At 40.0% G+C, this 21487-nt stretch overlaps 2 protein-coding genes across 4 annotated transcripts in view; one reads left to right on the forward strand and one right to left on the reverse strand.

Annotated features, from left to right (window-relative positions):
- Positions 1-1240: 1240 nt before the first annotated feature.
- Positions 1241-18940, reverse strand: gnai3 (guanine nucleotide binding protein (G protein), alpha inhibiting activity polypeptide 3). The gene is made up of 10 exons (XM_020089037.2): positions 18800-18940; positions 18298-18657; positions 10063-10105; positions 9487-9628; positions 9208-9365; positions 7166-7294; positions 5488-5617; positions 4982-5135; positions 3566-3773; positions 1241-2574 (listed from the first exon to the last, which is right to left on the reverse strand). Exons 2-9 carry the CDS (start codon positions 18413-18415, stop codon positions 3583-3585), a joined length of 1065 nt encoding a protein of 354 aa, XP_019944596.1. The 5' UTR covers positions 18416-18657; positions 18800-18940; the 3' UTR covers positions 1241-2574; positions 3566-3582.
- A 275-nt stretch (positions 18941-19215) lies between these two features.
- The window catches only part of amigo1 (adhesion molecule with Ig-like domain 1), a 32727-nt gene continuing 30455 nt past the window's right edge, over positions 19216-21487 (forward strand). For all 3 annotated transcript variants that reach the window (XM_020089031.2, XM_020089033.2, XM_020089032.2), the window contains exons 1-2: positions 19216-19352; positions 20493-20588. The gene's annotated coding sequence lies outside the window, so the exon portion shown is untranslated. The remainder of the gene's footprint in view (positions 19353-20492; positions 20589-21487) is intronic.

A 21487-nucleotide genomic window follows, 5' to 3' on the forward strand; every position in this document is an offset into this window, starting at 1 on the left:
CCCTGCGACACACCAGCAACCAGTCAAGGGTGTTCTCCGCCTCACGTCCAATATCAGCTGGGATTGGCACCAGCTAACCCTCAAAGGATAAGTGGTATAGATAATGGATGGATCATTAAATATGTCCTTGGTGAGTCAAAATCAGTCAAAAGTTTGCTAAAAACAGAAGGTGAAATCTCCCGGCTGATTTTCAAGGATAAGCCTCATTAGTCAAAATTTTTATATATGACAATAAATACCACAAAAAGAGCAAAATCAACAATACAGTTGAAGCCGTCTAGTTAAGTCCTCTGTGGCACGAAAAGATTAGAAACATATTTGGATCCACACTTCCCCACCTGGTCATTTGTTCCAGTCAACATGATCACCGTAGCTTCTTTTGACTCGATCCCAGAGACATTGCTCCGCTGCTTTAAATACTCACTGGAGCTGAAAACAAACCAAACACACTCTTTAATCCAGTCTGAGTAACAGTTCATAATAACTACACAGCTCCTGGCTGTTTCTGAAAAATATTCTGCCTCTTTCGAAAAGAAAACTTTGCATGAGTGAGCTGCTTTTAGAGATTCATGTCTTCATTAGGAACTAATGTATTAGACGCTCCCGAACGCAGCCTGGAGGAGCCTGGGATTGAACCACCAGCCTTCTGGTTACTGGATGACATTTTTAACCCACAGACGCCCTGTACAAAATATGTATTTAGTAATAGTTAGGCGTGTGTATTTCCCCTTTTGTTGGAACTTAAAGGTACAGTGTGTAGAATGTTGTGATATCTAGTGTTGAAATTGCATGTTGCCTCACCCTCTGCTTCCAAACATGAAAAAGAAACTGTGGTAGCCTTAAATTGTCATAAAAACTCAAAAGGTTTTAGTTGGTCCAGTCTGGACTAATGTAAAAAACATGGCGGCTTCCGTAGAGAGGGTCCCCTCAAGGTAAATATAAAGTATTTGAATATAAAGGGCCTTTTCTGGGGTAAAGAAAACTAGAATTTATTCAATTTAGATGAAACGAACTAGGGAAAACATCATGAGAATTATTCTACATTACATTTCTGCCAATAGTTCCCTTTCACCTAAATCTTACACACTGAACCTTTAACCGGAGAAAAGAGAAACTATTGTGCGACACACAGTCAGTTTTGGTCCTTTCATGGAATTCATATGGAAAAATACACAGCATCACCTGTGATACCCTTTCAACTTAACTCAAAGATAAGAATCTGTCCCTGCATGTTCTCATATAGATTAAAAACAGTATGAATTTATTTTTTCATCACTCATGTCATTAATAAACTTAGAAGTAGCTTCATACTCCTTTACAGAGGTTGCATACAGGGTAAAGACAACAGGGGGATATTGATGAGCAGTGAATCCAGATGTGTCTGAAATGTATCTGTGTGCATAGAAATCTTCACAGTGGAAAACATGTGATCGGTGTTACTGTGGTACCATTTTGGAATTAACTAACAGAAGTACAGGTGAGAAAACTTTGTGCCATCATTTAATGACGTCAAAATAAACCAATACAACTGCACAAGTGAGATAAATATTTAAATTCTTAATCTTGCGAGAGTTGGTCGCCAGGTCGTCTCTGTGCAGGAACACACTGACCTGACAGAAAGAATCATCTACTGCAGCATTTCAGAACACGTCAGCAGCACATCCTCAGTGGTATGTGAGGGCCACAGCCATAGAGCACAAATACAGCCTCTGTCCATGTGACACTATCCCGGTCTTGTTGTTGTAGGTGTTGATATGGCTTTGCTTATATCCACAGGATTAAAATATCACCTTTATGAAATTCTACATTGACCTTCAGCAAGTGAATATTATATATATTTAAACTGCTTTGGAAAAAAAAGGTCTCCCTTTACAAATTGATTTGCAGTGATGAGTCTCAAGTACAAAAAATATGGATAAATACAATGTGGTCTAGTTAAAATTAAAATAACTTTGCAGACAGCATTGTTGCTAGTGAGTTCATGAAACTTATGCTTACTAATCCAAAACCCAAAATGATTTGTTATATACATGAAATCTTCCCACACAAAACTCCTTCTCATACATAAGTTATGGCATTCACACGTCCAAAGGTGGAAACACTATATAACTGTAAATCTAAATTAAAATGAAATAAAATGAAAATATTGAATAAAGCAAGGTGAGATTGACTTACAGCGAAAGGAAGATGCAACACAATCAAAAGCGAGTGGAATTTACATTTCAGCTGTGAAGCTGTGTGATGCAGTAATACATTTGAGAAAATCCGTTTTGGTCCATGTGCCGGTGACAGACAGAATATGAATGTGTCAGAGACGTCAGAGGGGCTTTACCTGCCAGCCCGTCCACTGTTCAATTTCACAAATCTCCCCCACTTACCACTTCCTCCCAGTATGTTCTGCTTTTAAAATACTTTAAGACAAAAGTGATGATGGTAGCAAGTCCCCAGATTGTGGAATTTATGTCCTGCATGCTGCATGGCCACAAACTCAGTCCTTAGAAACACCTACTTTCCTATTTGCTCTCTGCAAACAAAACATACCAGCCCAGACGTCCTGGTGATCCCCCCCAACATCTGCAGGGAAAAATAAAAATAATCAGCAATATGGTGATTCAAGTGTTCATTCATATGTGGCTTCAACATCTAGTTGCATTTACTTAATTAAATGTATCAGTTCATAAATAAACCTTTAGAAGTCCTGGGCTTTTCACACATGTCATCCTGTTTCTCAACACAAAACAAAAAGATTCATACTTCTAAAATATGTATTTTTTTAACATCCAATTTATAAAATCAGTTTTTACTTGGCCTATCAACTTCAGACAAAAACTACCAAAGAGTTTCACGTCAGCACTTTCAACTGAACTTAAAACCAGTGCTCCGTGTCTCTCTGTCTTTTCATTGTGACATCTTGAACCAGATATGGGATCTGATCACGTTGCATGGCATACAAATTCAAAAAATTAATAAAATAGATCCAATAACACTAAAACAATCCATTCAACTAATTTAATTGAAACTATATCCCATTTGTATTTGGCTTCATTTCATCATCTCGGGATGATTTTGTAGCTGGTTGATCGAACCCTTCGCAGAGCATTCAGTCATATCAAACAGCAAATTTCTATGCAATTGATTAAATAGTCATGGAGCTTCACTCTGGACAAATGTGATGATAATCTGCATAAGCTTCAGGGTAATTAAAATGGACCATATCATGATATTAACTATATTGTTAATATATACATATATCAATAATATATGTGAATTTGAGGATTCGGCTCCAAACAAAAAAAACTGTGGTTGTGTAGATGTGTTCAAATCACATCAGGTCTAATGAATCAAATGTTTTATTTTGTCTGTTGCTGCAATTAACAATCAGTATTCTTCAGTACTTTATCATATAATCACAGCTATTCCAAAATTACCCAACAATATCATGATATTAGTTTAAGGTATAATGTCTCCCGCTCACTGTGGACCACAGGGAATCATTTCATATACTTCACTTTATGTTTCGAACCAAATTTCTCCTGCACTGTGCATAAAGAGTCTGTGTGCTGACCTGCAGGGCCTGATGCTTTAGTAGAGCCCGATCTCCCTCAGGTTAATCTTGATGATGACATCAGTGACGGCGTCAAACACAAACTGCACATTCTTGGTGTCCGTGGCACAAGTGAAGTGGGAGTAGATCTCCTTGGTGTCCTTTCTTTTATTTAAGTCTTCAAACTGGCACTGGATATAAGCTGCTGTCTCTTCATATGCGTTCCCACCTTTATTAAAGAAATCTCAGTTATTAAAAAGATATTGGTCATAATTTATTTGGAAGCTTGAAATGACACAGTTGTATTTCTCCACCAACCAGTGCAGTTTTTGTCAACATTTGTTTTCCAGAATCATACATGGTCACTGTGACCTTTACCTTTAACCACTAAAATCTAATCAGCTAATACAGTCTAGTGAACATGTGACAAATTTGAAAGATCCTGCGATGTTACATTCATAAGGAAAAACATGTGTCCACCAAACTCTAATCAGTTCATCCTTGGGTCCATATGAATGTTTGCACAAAATTTTAAGAAATTCCGTCAAGGCCTTCCTGAGATATCGTGTCCACGACAGACAGACTGATGGATGGACAACTCAAACATAATGTCTGCGGCCACTGTCTGTTGTCTGCACGGAGGCACAACATTCCTCTGGACAAAGAATATTTTCTGTTTACTTCCAGTGAAACACAAGTGTTGACAATAGTTGCTATTATTCATTTGAGCAGATTATTGTTTATTCTTCTGTGGGACACGTGGCGCTTCAGGCTCATGTTTTGATCAGAAGTGGAAAAAGAAAACTGTTAGCAATACATTTAAAATAGAAACAGAGGCGCCTGGAATTACTGACGACCTTTCAAGAGCCTTTTTTTTCTTTGATAATTTGTTGAAGTATGACTGCGTCTATTGTGTACAGCGATGTTTACTGACATGTTGAAGTCAATGAGACGAGACTCTCTGTTCAGCTGTTTAGCAGATTGATGAAGATAAAACCGTCAGCATTCATCATGGACATTAGTGCAGTCTGGGTTAAATAAACCGACAAATCTAAAAGAGCAGAAACAGTAAATAATTGTTAATCTGAGAGTGATGGTATGTCAGCATGAATCTTCAAATCTTCAAACTCTACTTAATTCGATTGGCTGCATGGTGGATCAGTTCAGATGTGATAAAACAGAAAAGGGGAAACACAGTCAGCGTCCAACTGGTAAAACACACACACATAACGAAGAGAGGTTAAATTCAAAGCTCCTTTAGAAAATATATAAGTTTTACTACACAAACTAAATCAGATATGTAAAATCAATCAAGAGCATGAATACACAGATAAGAGCTCAGATACATTTGATGGATAAATAAATATTTCCTCCAGTACCAGCAGTTGAGGAGTGACGACACAATAAAAATATAAATGCAGGCGTTGGTGGTCTCACCAGAGAACTCAGGGTAGCAGATAGTGAGCGGACTCCTGCTGATCTTCTCCTCAAACAAGTCCTTCTTGTTGAGGAAGAGGATGATGGAGGTAAGCGTGAACCACTTGTTGTTGCAGATGGAGTCAAAAAGCTTCATGCTCTCATGCATCCGGTTCTGAGGAAAGAGCAGTGTGGGGCCATGTGAAAATCACAAGTGAAATGAATGTATCAATATAATTACTGAATTCCAGATAGATAGATAGATAAAACTATATGATCTTGATTTTTTTTAAAAACTGGGATGATTGATGATGACTGTAATTTGGTCTAAGAAAAATCTGGATCTAGTCAGTTTCAATGTGGTTTCATCAGGGGCCTTGGCGGGGGTTTGTGCTCTGCTCAGTGAAATACGAGTTCTTTTTATTTGTAAAATGCTGTTGAACTTCTAATAGGAAACATAAAATCCAGCAGCAACTATTTGTGTTATATGAAGCAAAAAACCACAGTGTATCATCATCGTCGTTTACCATCTCCTCATCCTCAGCCAAAACGAGGTCGTAGTCACTGAGTGCGACACAGAAAATGATGGCAGTTACTCCCTCAAAGCAGTGGATCCACTTCTTCCTCTCTGAGCGCTGACCCCCAACATCGAACATCCTGAAGACACACACACACACACACACACACACACACACACACACACACACACACACACACACACACACACACTGCATGAATAAATTCACAGTGAATGTGCTCATTTTAATTTAACTGTTTTATGAGGATGAGTGTGCAAATCTAGGTCAAGAGCATGCACACACACACACACACACACGGCATGCTGGTGACCTCACTCTGTAATCTCATGTTTGTGTCTGCTGCCTCTGTCTCCACCTGAGGCCGTTGGAGGTGAACTGAATCTACACTGAGCAGAAATGAAATGAAAGAGCGCTGCAAGCTTCAACACCAATCCAGTAATTACACACTCCCAGATCCAGAGCAGTTTTTTTATAGGGCTACAAAGGCAGGCCGGGGCTATTACAGTTAATGTTTCACCAATATTTATAAGTACAGGAGCTCCACAAAATAATGTGAAAGGACTGAAGCTCTGTAATCACATTAACTGCTACAAAGGTAGGTCACTCTGGGGCTGAATGCCAGTCAGCAGCATTGGTGAGTTATACAAGAGGTTTGATAATCAGGGAACAGAGCTCCGAACAAACAAAACATCTGCGACCAACATGCTGATGCCACAAACAAAACAAAAAAAATGATCTTGTTGTATAAGAACTTACCTATGATAAACAAAGACAAAACAACCTGAAGAGTAAGAGACACTTCAACACTAGGATGTAAATTGAGATAATGACCATGCATTCTCAACATTAAACATGTAACTATGGCTGCTATGGGTCTCTTAATCAGAACAGTAACAAAAAACAAAGTTTGATGATGATGTGAAGCAGCGTGGGATCATGGGAGTAGTTGTCTTCACTTCAACTGTTGCCGATGGAAATCTAGCCGAAGTGACTCAGCCACAAATCATGTTCATGCAAAATGGAATCTATTTAAAGAATAATCAATCCATTACAAGTGACAAATACAGTGGAAGGAAAAAACTGTTCATTGGCTAACTTTTCTCCATCATACATCGTTTGCCCCAGAAGTTATAGCAGAGATGGTAATGTGGATATGACACAATTAAAAGGCGACCCACATGAAAAGTTCCATTGGCTTGAATAACATCGGGGGGTTTTCTGCAATTTGAAAATACTAATTTAATTACGTCAAGGTATTTTTTCAAGAGGTGTTCACTTTAAAATAAAGAAAAAGTTCTGTCCCAGGTGAAGAAATACTTCTCATCATTTGTAAAATCAAATGTATTATAATGAAGGCATGTCTCCTTGCAGCCTGGATTCATAATTTGCCGGTGGCGGGTAAAAACACAAATCATTTAGTGAAGCAGAATTTTGCTGCTCAGAGTCCCCACTAATAATCTCACACCTTGAATCATAATGTTAAATTCACTGGGTTGGGAATCACTGTGTTAAGCTTATAATGACATAAAGTTCTGCTCAATAAAATAAATCGAGTAAGGTCCTCCCTGCTCATAAAGGCTTAATACGTTCTTTTGATGGAGCAAACACAGCCCACCTCAGGCCAGGCTCCTTAGTAAGAAGAATTGAAATTGAAGCTCGTACTAACTTGAAGTAAAGATCTTTGAAGGTGAAGTGGGTTTCCACGATGCCAGTGGTCTTCACGCGTGTGCGCAACACATCCTGTTGAGTTGGGACATAGTTTGGCTGGCAGATCCTGTCCAAGTCGTTCAAGTAGCTGAAAGACACAAAATACAGATGTATGAAGATGATCCTCCAAACACAAATTTTACTTAGACAACACAAAATAGTATCTGCAGTAGGCAGTGCTTTAAAAAACCACATGGTTACATTATCTGGGGTTTTCCTACCAACCATCCATCCAATACCTATTCAGCTTATCCTTTGAGGGTCGCAGGGGGAGCCGAAGCCAATCCTCCCTGAAATTGGGTGAGAGGAAGGGTACACACTGGACAGGTTGCTAATGTATCCCAGGGCCAATACAGAAACAAGCAACCATTCACTCACAGTCACACCTCTTTAGAGTATCTGAGCACCTGAGGCAAACCCAGGCTCTCCTAGGGAGAACATGCAAACTCCACACAGAAAGACCCCAGCTAAACCAGGATTCAAACTGGGAACAGTGCTGGCAACAGTGCAAACCACTGCACCCGTTGTTCCACGCTGTTTTCCAGACTTTCAGTATGAAAAATATTATATATTTTTTCACATTTATGTCTGGAGAAGAAGTGGAAAGCTTGTTCTGCAGACACTCGTCTGAGGACTTCACAGAATGATACTAAATATGGGCTTATATTTTGGTGCATGATAAACACTGGCTCCTTGCGGGTTGAGTAAAAACAGACTAACTCCACTGGTTCCTCTTGTCTCATAGTGTGGACAAATTGCACCGAGAGCCATGACAGCTCGGCTGTTTTCAAAACAAAGAAGACGTCAGTCACACCTTCGCATTAGGCTGCTTTTTCTTTCACGTCGAGAGTAGAGAAGCAGAAATCCCTGGGTTTTATCTGTGTCTGATAAGTCATGTAAAACCCAGGGCAGTATTTAATGACCGTGGTGTCTGAAGAGCAACGTGTCTTCTTTCCGCTTCTCCTTCTTATGGAATGCTAAACAAGAACTGAACTGTGCAACAAGCTGACACAGGATCATGAAGAACAAGACACATCTTGCCTGCTTTAATTTCGAGTGAAAATAATACAGACAGCGAGGAGGAAAACGCTCCTGGTCAAAGATGTCACCCTCCTTGTGAAAGTATCACAATAATAAAGCAAACAACACACGTCATGTGTTAGAAAGGAGCCTGAAGATGGATGATGCAATTTCAGACTTCACTATCATCAAAGCAGTTTCAGACAGGGCTGATAAGTTGAGTATTTTTCACCCTGAATTATCCAGAAAACTGGACGTGATTTATTTACAATTCTTGAGAAATCTGACTTGGAATCAGGTGGTGACATGATCTCATCCCTCTTGGGGCTTTCCAAACAGTACTCCATTGATTTAGCAGTTCACTCTTACAACACCAGACAGTTTGCTAGCCTTAAGCAGAGATGAGGAGCAAGTTACAGAGGTCTGGTAAACTCACTTATTTCAAACTCTGCTGACTTATTTCATTTTCAAACTTGCAGTCTTCAGCCCCAAAAGACACTGACTCCAGTGGCATCACTTGAGGGCATTTACTGGATCTCACACAGCTCCCTCTGAACCACAGATATGCAGTCGTACTCCCCAACACCACTGAACATCCATTTTTGTATACCGTTTATCCTTTACGGATAAGGGGGGACAGGGGCCAATCCTGGCAGGGTCCCCAGCGTGTTGCAGCGTCATACATACAAAGAAAAGCAACCATTTAAGTCATATCTATGGTCAATTTAGAGTCTCCAATCTGCATGTCTTTGGACTGTGGGAGTAAGCTGCAGAAAACCCACAGAGACACACACAGAACATGCAACCTTTTTGCTGTGAAGCAACAGTGAACCACTGAACTACAGTGCCGAGTTTCCTTTTTAGACAAAATCAACTCCAGCTGGATACCATGTAAAATATGCTGATCCTTTCTGAGTGATTTAATAAGCCTGTAGTTACTTGATGAAACCTGTAGGGGTGTGTATGTGGAGAAGTGCTCACTATGCAGCAGAATCGTTGAGCTGATATTCTCGTGATCGATCAAAGCAGGCCTGAACACCGCCATCCTTCCACAGCCTCCGAATGATGGCCGTCAGCTCGGCCGACATCACCCCTTCCTCCGCAGAGCTCGCCAGGGCAAACAGTTGAGGGGCATCGTCCTGGAAACAAAGACAGTATTTTTTGCTCTCATTGTAAAACGGTTCCTGTGCTGAGTCATATCATGAATGAGGGTGCAGCTCTTTGTAAGTCACATTTTAATGTCAAGTGTAACTCTCTTACCGCCCGTGCAGCATCCGCAAAGTCGATCTTTAACCGGCCCATCGCCCTGATGATGGCCATGATGGACTGGATGGTGTTACTGTACACAACAACTTTGTACTGCTTACACTCCTCCTCTGAGTAGCCATCTTCATGAATGATTCTGACACAGAGATAAAAAGTTAGCTTTCAGAGTCCAGATAAATATTTGACAGCAGGAACAATGGCTTTAATAAATTTTAAATTACAGATTTGAAACATTTCACTGTCATTAGTGCTGGAAGAGGAGCATCAGTGAGCATGCAGCGTGCCTAATGTGGGAACTGGGGGAGTCTATTCAGGTTCTGCCAGGCTACAGTTGGCCTCTGTGGTCATTGTTTGACATGTTAGAAAAACAGAGCCTCCTCCTCTTCATGAGCCGAGCAGAACGAGGCTCCGACTCCACAAAGATGAGCCCTGTTTGTAATCACAGCTGTCCTCTCACTATTAACCTCTGACAACAGGGCTGCAGCTGAGACAAGGAGTGAGCAGGGCCTTTCTTTTATCAGCATGCAGGATGTAGGAGTTTGATATAACGTCATGTGCACTGGAACTTACTTCATCTGCTTTACTATGGTGCTTTTCCCAGATTCCCCAGCTCCTGAAAAAGGACAGTGGATATATGAGGCAACATACAGCAGAACAAACATGCTGCCACATAATACCCCGGTTTCTCCTCTCACACGGACAACGGCGAAGCAGCATTTTATCAGGGCTGAACTTAATCTGATCTCATCTAATCATACAGTGTGCAGAGTGTGTTTATGTCAAAACATTCAACAAACACAGGCCTTGTGATGAATTTCAATTGCAGGCATTTAAGTGAAGCCTGAGGGAACGTATACAGTCAGGAGGTACTCCCTTGTGTATTAGTGTGATGTTGTGCTATATAATGAACTGGACATTTGAACTCTTTCATTAATATTTATTATCTTCTGATTTATAAATATTCTCCTCTAGTTCAAATTTGTAATTCACTTTCTATCAGGTATGCATCAGAAATGAGGAGGACACTGAAAAGATTTCTCCAGTCATACTTTTTCATAAAGTTTAGCCTGCTAACCCACTGGTTAGGATATGTAACCATTTATAACCATTTATAACCAGGACAAAAGGCCTGACACCTCTATAGTAGCATGTGTTTGTTCAGGAAATTGCAGTGAATTTATCAATCACATTTTGATTTACAGTCTGTGGAACCAAAAACCCTGAAGGCCAGGGTGCCATTTACGATGGGATGGTAGAAGGCAAGGAAGGATTACAATTGAGCAGGAGGTTGCCTCAAATCTTTGATGGCTGTTTAGCTAGATTGCAAGCAACAAAATGTGCGTGAGAATCATGCAGATCTGTTAAAAGTACTTTTTAGCTGCTGATTACTGCTAATGTGGAAATCCTACATGTATTTAATGGGAGTCTGCAGTCATCCCTCTTCACGCAGCTAAAAATCTCTGAGAAAAAAAGTGTTCAGCCCCCGCAGCCTTACTATAATTGGAAAGATCAGATGTCAAATGAATTGTCGGTCATTCTTGTTTAAACAAAGACAAACATGCTCAAATACATTCCTGGTTAGTCCCTAACTCTCTCACTAAGCAGTGCAGCTTTGGAGCCACTGCAGTGATGAACTACATGCTGTTTGGTGTGTGTGCTGTAAAAATCAAGACAGACTGCCTATACCAGAACAAGAAAATTATAAACATCATAAAATATCATCACAAAAATCACAAAAGTGCATAGACAGAGCTGAAAGGGAGCTTTAGCATCTCCTGTGAGAAAGTGCACTTTTTCTGGGGTGTTTTCTTCAGTGTGTAGAATTTTGTGATATCTAGTGTTGAAATTGCATGTTGCAGCTGAACACCCCTCACCTCACCCTCTGCTTCCAAACATGAAAAAGAAACTGTGGTAGCCTGTAATTGTCATAAAAACTCAAGAGGTGTTTAGTTTGTCCAGTCTGGACTAATGTAAAAAAACATGGCAGCCTCTGTATAGAGGGTCCCCTCGATGTAAATATAAAGTATTTAAATATAAAGGGGCTTTTCTGGGGTAAAGAAAACTACAATTCATACAATTTAGATGAAATGAACTAGTGAAAACATCATGAGGATTATTCTACATTAAATTTCTGCCAATAGATCCCTTTTACCTAAATCTTACACACTGGACCTTTAAATAAATAGAAAATATCAAGTCGAGAGATTAGTGCTCCCGGGCGATGTCCTCTACCCTTCCTCCCACCTAGTTTTCTGCCAGCAGCAAGCACTGTATGGACACAACCACACACACAGTGAGATTCAGTGTGACAAGTTTGAGGTCACACCAAAATTATAATTATACAGTTCCTATTTGTTTGATATTTCAATTGATGCAAAACACACACACACACACACACACACACACAAGCAAGAGACCAGTATAGATATTAGGTTTCATATCAAAGAATTAAAGCACCATTAAGGTCAGCCTTTTTGAAATAAAGCCCATCTAAATATTTACAAAAATTGCCCTTTATGAATTTGGGCCCCTGCTCCTCAAACATCCTCTGCACGTCCCTGACCTTTACAGTATTTCAACGACAGCCAAACAGGAAACAGTTGTCATGCTCAGGCAGAGCCTGTGTTTTTCCATTGTCGAGACAATCCGAAACATCAAGCTGTTCTGGGTGTTAGAGAGCAGAGGGGCTATAGAAACACAGTATATGCTTCAAATCTACCCCCATCTAAATATTCAATAGCTGTTTCTCTGACCAAGACCAAACTGTATTGTACAGAGGATACAATCACTCTATGTTCATATCAACTATCTCTTTAAAATAGAGGTAATGTAGATGTGTATGAACAAATGAACAATAAAAAACAACCCTATTGAAAAACCTCCTGTTTACTGATCAGAAAGATTCTTTATTTCAAGCTCTTCTTTCCTCCTTCTTATATAATAATGACAGATCTGATCAGTTCCTCCCCATGATGTTGGCAGGCACTAAAAACAGCAGTGGCACAGATGTGATCCCTCCACAGCTCAAACACTGTCAATTAATTAATCAACAACCACTTTATTGCTTCAATTTAATATAATGTGTAGATTATAAATGCAACAAATTCAATTCTATGCATTCAAGTCCAAAAATAATAGACTTCCATCCAGCCATTATCTATAATGCTTATCCTTTTGTGACATTGGGCAAGAGGCAGGGTACAGATCAACAGATTTTCAGACTAATGAAGAAAATGCTTTTTGGGTTGCAGTACCATAGCTGGCAAAATATATATTTTTTAAAATATTTTCTGCAGTGCTTTGACACTGCCGCCCCGTGACTCACCCTGGAATTATATATTTTTCATAGCTGTGGTTTAATTAAAGAGGCATGAAAACTCGTATGTACGTTAACTGTCAAACTCAGACTATTGTGAGAAATGATTTCCATAAACATCTGAGTTGGGTTTACACAGGCAGTAGAGCCTTGATATAACTGCTGTAATCATCAAGAACTGCAGGATGAAAATGTTTTCCAACCCTGGAATTTAAAATATGGATACAATGGGTAAAATGAAATGTACTAATAATAATACCTGCTTCTGTTTTTAAATTGACCATAAGTAAGTCTGAGAGTACTTAAGGGTATAGATTATCTAAGCACTTTATTCCCCCCAAAAGGTGGTGAGACACATTTGCTCCACTACTCAGGAATCCTTAACAGATGAATTTTGTCTCGGAGGCTTATAGTAGAGTAATGTTTTCAGATGACTGGCCAAAAAGAATTAATTCCCTGAATTCTTGGGTTAAGCTGTCACTAGCAAAAGAGACTTCGGCTCGCTCAGACAGACAGGGAGGAGAGGACACATTTTAATGGTTCCCCATCTTCTGGTCCATCAGCCACCAGTTCTCTCATTCATGGCATTTTTTGGCTGATTATCAACTGTGTCCTGCTGCCAGTTCACAAACTAACTTTACACAAGCATTCACCAAGTCGTCCAAACCCACACACGAGTCAGACTCCGAACCAAGCCTCATTTAACAGGAATCTCAAATTCACTTTTTTTGTTTTTCACTGGTTGTGGTTAAACAGGAGAACATTTTCATTGGAAGGGTGCATTGGCTCTCCTGCTTTGTGGTTGTGCATAAAGAACGGCAGCTGAACTCCTCTTTGTTTTCCCCCCATAACTCTCTCGTTCCAGCACAGACATGGAGTGGTGGGCGCTGCCTGGAAAAATCCCCCCCCCCCCAAACTCTGTGGTGGAGACTTGAAAATGAATAAATGAATGTTTCCATACAATGAGATTTTTAGCCTGCATTGTGACATTATAGCACCCAAATTTACAGGAACCACATCTGTGTCTATTTCAGGTTTCACTTCTGTCATTACACTCATGGCTAAACTACTTAAAACAGCTCATCTTCCACACAACAATATAAAACAATGCAATTTTGCTGCAATACACCAACTAAACACTGAGATGAGAAAGTAAAATAAAAGCTGTGGAAACTTTTGAAGCTCTGAAATGTTGCGAAGTAGATTTACTGGTCATACTGTTATATCTTTGATAGATCAAGGTAAATCCCAGCAAACATATACTCTCTGATGGGAAGGTTTCATATTAAATTCAAGATTTAATTTGAGAATAAAAGCAGAAAAACAGTTGAAGAATAAATGAATCACATATCTGGAGATTTGATAAACATGCTTAACTTCAATGGTGGACACCCATGCCTATTTCTTGACATTAAGTTACCAGTTTCAGAAACATTTTTGGTTTACAGAAAAGACCAATAACTAAATGAAACATTAAAACTTGCTGAACAACACATTTTGCATTGAATCTGTTAGATATTTGTTGATTAAACAATGCTGGAGTAGAGCCTGAAAACAACCCTCAGACCCTGACATGCAGGGTAAAAACGTGTGCGCTCTTATAGTGATAATTAAATGATAATACACTGAAGATCCATTTGTTGAGACCTACTGTACTGTATGAAAATCAGTTAAATGGGATTTATTGGGATTTTAAACATTTGTAAGTTTTAGAGCATGGCGGTTCATTCACTAAAAAAGAATCACCACTTATGCCTCCATAACTAATCACAGACACTGTCTGAGTCACACAGACACAGCTCATCTGTTCTTATAACGTCAGTTTGATACACCGTGACTGACTGTTTCATCAACACTATCAAACTGTGAGGAAATATGTCAGTCATGTTGTCACCATGAGTGAAGTCAAATGATGCAGCATGTTGATGCTCAGATCCATCACACAGTAAGAAGACCTGCCATATGAATGACTATAATAATGACTTCCTGCCCACAGCTAAATCCAAAGCTGCGTCTGTACTCTGAATTGTCTATTTAATTAAATACTTTGCATTATTAATTCTGGTCACATATTTGAGGCCATCACTAATTTAACTTTAACTTACAAGATGATAAATACAACTCTGGCATGATACAGGAAAGTGATGATTCAGTAAAACTGTTTTCTGAAAACTGAAGCATGTCAATACCCCCAGATGTCTGAGTATCTTCATCATATCACATGTTTGACATGAAGTGTCTTTTTACATTTACATGTGAATTTCTCAACCAAAAGCGCCTGAACTTTACAGTGCATCAGTATAATCAGGTCACATCAACACATTGCTGCAAATGACTATTTTTATTAGAGTTGTTCCAAAACTGTTTTTTAAAGCGAAACCCTTGACACGTACCCCTCGACTTGCACATGGTACATGTTGCCGTTTTAATTGTGGGACTTTCCAGCGTGAAATATTGCCTAGCTTCTATTGCTTGCCTATATTCTAGCTAGCTCTGGCGAACGCTTCACTATTGTAAATCACCCCTTCCTCATGCCTCTCTAAAAATAGTACTTGCCAGTGGCAGTGCAGCGCAACTGCTAGCGGCAAAGAAGAAGCGATTTCCTGAATATATACTTAGATAATATAATTAAAATAAGTAGTATTGGGTCGGTACATAGATTTGTATATCCACTGATGCCCAACCAAGGCCGTATGAGAGTTATTTCTGATGCTGGTATAGTAACATTTCTAGTTTTTATGGTTGTTTCAACATCATATTTTCTACATACTAAAATGCATTTTTAAATTTTTTTATTATTAGATTTTCATTTTAGAATATTAGGATTAATATTATGAAGTATTCATTCACGTTGCTCGGAGATCAGGTTTAGTTAAAGCTGGATATCTAATAAATATTTCTATATTAACAATAGAAAGTTGTAACGATGAATGGAGAATCATCCTCGGCTCTACACAGCGTTTTAACATCTTTAATTTGATTGATTGTGAAATGTATTTATTCAAATGGGATACACCCCTTGAGTTGCATCCACTCATTTTCAAGGGAGTCCCACATAAAACAAATAATCACAAAACAGACAAAGCAATCCAAGACCCAACGATAATAGAAGAGACAAAAAACAAAACAAAACCGTTTAAGGTCATTGTTTTGGTTTTACGACTCATCCCTTTACTCTTGTGCTTCACTCTCACTGTGCAGAACACAGTGTAGGACTGAGCAGCTAAATTTCCAGATATTTCCCTCAGGAGACGAGAAAATAACAGAACTAAAAGAGAGTGAATATTGGCTTTAGATTCAATAGATTGCCAGAAACAACACCAGATAAAGGTTCATGTTGCAACAATCATGCTTGAGGTGTAAATGGGTTTTCTGGCAAGTTCCCCACTGTTTCATAAGGTCCCCAAGTGACGGAAAAAAACCACCTTAAACCAATAATGATGATTTAGCAGAACAATGATAACTGCTGACGACAGACGACTTCAAATAAATGTGAGGGGATAGAGAAAAGAAAAGCTACAGATTGTTGAAGAAGCTTTTCTCAAACTTTCACTTCTCTGCGTGCCTGTAAAAGATCTTCAGAGGAGATAACGTCACTGCTCACAAAGCGGGACCACACAATGGCCACAGGGGGTCATAAAGTAGAAACAAATCTGGGATCTGCTGGTGGACACACAAACACATTTCCAGCTGTAAAATAGGATGTGGAGTTAAATTACTTCTTGTAAACTGACACGAGAAATTTAGTTCCTCCTTATGGGAGGTGTGTCAGCATCAGTGTCTCATTAATACCAACCAACAGAGACTCTACAGATGGTCAGTGATCCTGATGAGTGGGTGCTGACATCATGACTCTGAACCTGAAGATGGTTTCAGGTACCCGAAGTGTTTATCCACTGGGACAAACTGAAATGAACAGACCAGTCCTCAATGGAAAACACTTTGTAAAATAAGTTGAATTAAATTACTACAAGTACAGCCGATGAAGAATAATACATATCACAACTTAAGCCAAGTCCTTCATCAGTCGTGCCAATAAAAATCAGCCGACACGAGCCTTTCACAGACGTATCTGTGCTTAAGCTTAAACTGTAAAATACCAAACCTCAATTTATACCAGTTTAACATCAGCCTCTTTTCCACTGGTCAAAAAACCCACCAACGACTGGGTTCTGCCTTTTGTCTGCAGTGGTCATGAATACAATCAGCATTCACTCCCAGGTCAAATGACTCTATAGTCGACACAGTCAGTGATAAAACATGATATCTAGGTGAATGCACTACTTTCCTCTTCTTCTTTATTTCAGCAGTCCAAACACTTTTTTCTAATGCGATGTTATGACCCACATTAAACTTGAATGTAAATAGCTGTGATTGGGTTAGGGTAACCCTAACCCTAACCCTAACCCTTTTCTTCATAAGATGCAACAAGACAGCAAGGTGTCCGATACGTTAGTGATATCGAAAAATGACTCATCGGAGGTTTAAAAAAAAAAAAACCCGGACACCTGCTAATTTTGGTGTAAAAGAGGTAATTGTGGTACACACACTGGACAGTGAGAAGCTCTCTCACCTTCCTATGTTTCTAGTGATGTATCCTGCACATTGCGAAGAAAAATCGCTGTTACACATGCTCATGCCTATTTACACAACGACACCCAGAAGTTCAATGCGTGCCATAAAGTTGCGCCAGAGAAGGTGCAGCATAAGTTTAAACTGTCAAATAAAGAGGAAGAAGAAGATATTAGCACAGAGCAAATGCCGAAACATCAGACTCATTTTGACCAGAAGTATAAAGCTGATTGTATCCTTTCCAGTGGCAGATAAAAGCCAGATGTTAGTGGGGGGGGTTTGACCACTGAAAAACAGACTACAAATGTCTTTGTCACAACGGTTTGATAACGACATCTGAGGAATCATAGCCAATTTAAAAAACAATCACATATCAGCTGATATATCTGAATCAGACATTTTTTACTATCTAATAACTGTCTCAACATCGCCGCACAAAACTCTATTTTGGTCTAATCACAGCAACCTGAAAACACCTTTGGCCTTTACTGATAATAATAATGTCATTACTTTGCTGCTTCTCAGTTGTAGGATTTCAGATAAAAATCTTTTATTTTGTCATTTCTTTGTGTTTGAGATGTGTTGACCCAGATCAGTGGCTGCTGCTGTCAGGTTGTGTACAGACGCTGGAGTCAAAGAGGCCTGCATGAGACTACTGCGATGACACACTTGTCAACACAGAGCACGTCTTCCCTACGTCTCTACAGGAGAGAAAAGCCTGTCAGCACCAACATCTGGTTTACTTCTGCTCGTCAGAGAGGGAATGAGGAGCCACAGCTGCATTATAGGAGGAGGAGGAGGAAGAGGAGCAGGAGGAGGAGGAGTGGGTCAACTACAAACTGCAGTGAAAGAGTGCAACAACTTCGAGATATACACTAGTCAATGCAGAGACAAGGAGTGAGTGTTGTGGTTCATACCGAGCAGGAGCAGCTTCACTTCTCTGGAGGACTTGTCTCTGTCGTCCCGCAGGTTTCTGTCAATCATCTTACTCCTCTCCACTGCAGCTTTGTCCTCGGCGCTGATCGTGCAGCCCATTCTTCTCTGTGTAGCTCTCAGGTGACTTCTCTCGGTGTGTGTGTGGCTCTCAGCTCTTCATGAGCTGAAGGGAAACCAGCGTGTTTGGCTCGATGAAGTTTCACAGCCACGGACACAGAGAGGGAGGGGGGGGGGGAAAGGCGTTGGCAGTGGAGGCTCGTCGGTCCAACTACAGTCTCACAGCTTCAGTCCACACACTGTCTGTCTGTGTCTGTCTGTCCTTCCAGGTGATTCAATTCAGTCTTTACGCAGGAAGGAAAAAAAAACAAATGTGTCCTTTAAAATCCTTTTCTCCAACTTATCCAGAGTTTTCTCTCACACATAATAACTTTAATTTTTTTTTTTTTTTACAAATAATAAAACAAAAATAGTCAAAGTACAAACTTGTGTTTAAAAAGCTCCTAATCCAGTGTTTTCAGAGTAAACACACAACCACGCTGCGCAGCCGCGCGCTCATCCAGCTGATCCAGAGGCAAACCACGAGAACTGCGCTGGGGGAAAAAGAGAAAATTGATGCGCCCTACGGGGCTGATGGGAAATGTAGTCCCTTCTAAAACTGCCAGCTGTGGCCTGTCCTGCACGTGCATGTGCAGCACAGATGTCGCTCAAAGTGGATGCACTTCTCACAGATCCTCTCAGACTCGTGTGGGATGTAGCATTAGTCACATCTGCAGGTTTTCTCTGCAGCTACACGTCACTGACCTGCAGACACTGTGGCAGCAGTGTTGTGCGGTGTGACAGCGCCCCCAGCGGACCCACACCTGGACTGCAGATAGATTCATCTCTCTACATGTTTGTTTGCCATGTGCCAGCAGGTAAATTACATGTGCGACACGTGTCTCCAGCTAACAGGTCAAACTGTGGCTTTTCATGGCCTGAGTTTCACGTTCAAGCTCAACCCTGCACGTTCTACTGGATCTGTAGTGGCAGCACTGAGGTGGGTTCATCAACACACAGTAACAGAACAGTAGATCATGCCAATGCTAACATGTAGCAACGACATCACTGACAGCACCACGTTAGATTCCATGTGTCATCCCACATTAACGTCACCTCAGCAGGGTTTAGAGCAGAGTCAGTGTGATCTGCTCTGTGAGTTTAAAGGTGTTTTGTGGTAATAATAAACTCACAATTTAACCAGTGTAGCAGCTAATCATTATTTTCTACATCATTGTGTCTGATGATTAATCACTTCAGTTGCTTGTTTTGTTCCTTCAATACTTGTAAAATGATACATTTTACAGAGAACATTTCATATTTTTGTGCTTCAAAAAGTCACAACACATGCAAATACAATGCTTTGTGAAGTTATTTTGAAGTCTGCTACTCATCAGTGGAGATGGAACTTCAGCCAGGTACATTTCCATTTGTCATTTCTGTTTTTGCATGTGTTGTGACTTTTTGCAGCGCATGTGTATTCAAATTGATGAAGTTTTTTCCTAATCTGCACGTGTTTTTTCTATTTGTATGTGTTTTCTTAATATGCAGTTGTGTTGAGCTCTCTGGGCCACCGTAGTTATGCCTTTATTAATTAAACATCTGCTTTATATCATTACCACATCAATGCTTGACCAAACCTGATGTATTCACAACAGTTTTAAAGCTTTTTCTAAAATTGATTATTTGAATTGATGTCAACTGTATGTTCATGTAACACTAATAAAGATGATTTTGGACCACCCCAAATGTGTTCTCATTAATCAATTATGACTGAGCTGCAATGCATTTTTATTAAAGCCAATACTTGTGACCTGCTTTTGCTCTTTCACCTCTTTCTCAGGAGCTCTGTGACATTTGAATTTCCCTACGGGGATTAATAAAGTATTTCTGATTCTGATTATAAAACAATTGTAAGGGGTGCCTTGTTTGAAAGTGATGAAATAATATTATACACAAGGTAAAAACAATAATTTCACATGTGATGTGGAGATTTAGTAATTTATATATTAAGTAAAGTGTAATTAAAGTTATTCAAAAATTCCATTGCTAATAGCGTCTAGCTAATTAATAGATAATCTAGGGTCCTGGTGTCTGTAAACTTAACAGTGGTCTAAACTTTGCTCCTTCCCCCAAACAGTTCGACTCTCCTGCTCCTCCTGCTGGAGCCCTGGACACCATCCTCAGCTCTGGTTACCAAGGCAACAGCTGATTTCAGTGGAGTCAGGATTTGGAAGTGAGTGAGAAATTTACATTATTGAGTTCATGTGTTACCTAGTGATGTCACTGCAGACAGAACTGACAGGTGAACGTTCTCACATCTTTGTGCGTTCAGCTGATAAGAAACAATAACGCACCCAAACTCATCCTCTGAATCAATGTGCAGTGCACCAAGTGACCCTCGAGGGTGACACATGGGGCATCCGTCCTTGAGCAGTGCTGTAGCCCACCACAAAGGTCAGGCTGTTTGAAGCGTTTCCCTGCGCTGCAGGAGGCGCCCTCCCAGGCTCAACATGAAAGTTATGAGTCACTCCGTCCGTTGGGGAGCAGCACAGGAGAGGGTAAGAAAATTAGGATAACCAGAAAAAGAGAATGAGCCTCGGGTGATGCAGTGCTGGTGGCTGGATCTGAACAATCTCATCTCAGAACTAACAATTAAACTCCAAAAAGCTCAGTTGTGCATTATAATCTAAATACACAATGTAGAAAAGAACAAGGGGTTTTTTGTGGTATTCATCTGCACATTTTACATTTTTTCTGAGGTCAGCTCAAATTGGTGTTTTTTATATTTCAGTTTTTTAGTCAGTAGATATAAGATTTGCTGTATATTTGAAATTCAATTAATAGCTCAGATTCACCTCAACCCTGATATATTCTTATTGTAATGAAAGGTCAACTGCAGATTTGAGTCAGTGTCAGTGGGCGTCAGGTTGGTTATAGTATCACAATGTCCCCTCCAACCGACGGGCTCCAGCACCGTGCCTTGCTCAAAATGTCATTCCTCTTTCATCCTGTTCTTACCGCTTCATTGCACCTCTGTGACGCTGCACCTCCTGCCTGCACTGAGCACACACACACAGGCAGGGAGCAGGCAGCTAGAGGGCAGGAGCGATGATTGATGGGATTGATCGTGTG

Source organism: Paralichthys olivaceus, chromosome 6 (genome assembly GCF_024713975.1).
Source record: "Paralichthys olivaceus isolate ysfri-2021 chromosome 6, ASM2471397v2, whole genome shotgun sequence".
In the NCBI taxonomy this organism is placed as follows: domain Eukaryota; kingdom Metazoa; phylum Chordata; class Actinopteri; order Pleuronectiformes; family Paralichthyidae; genus Paralichthys; species Paralichthys olivaceus.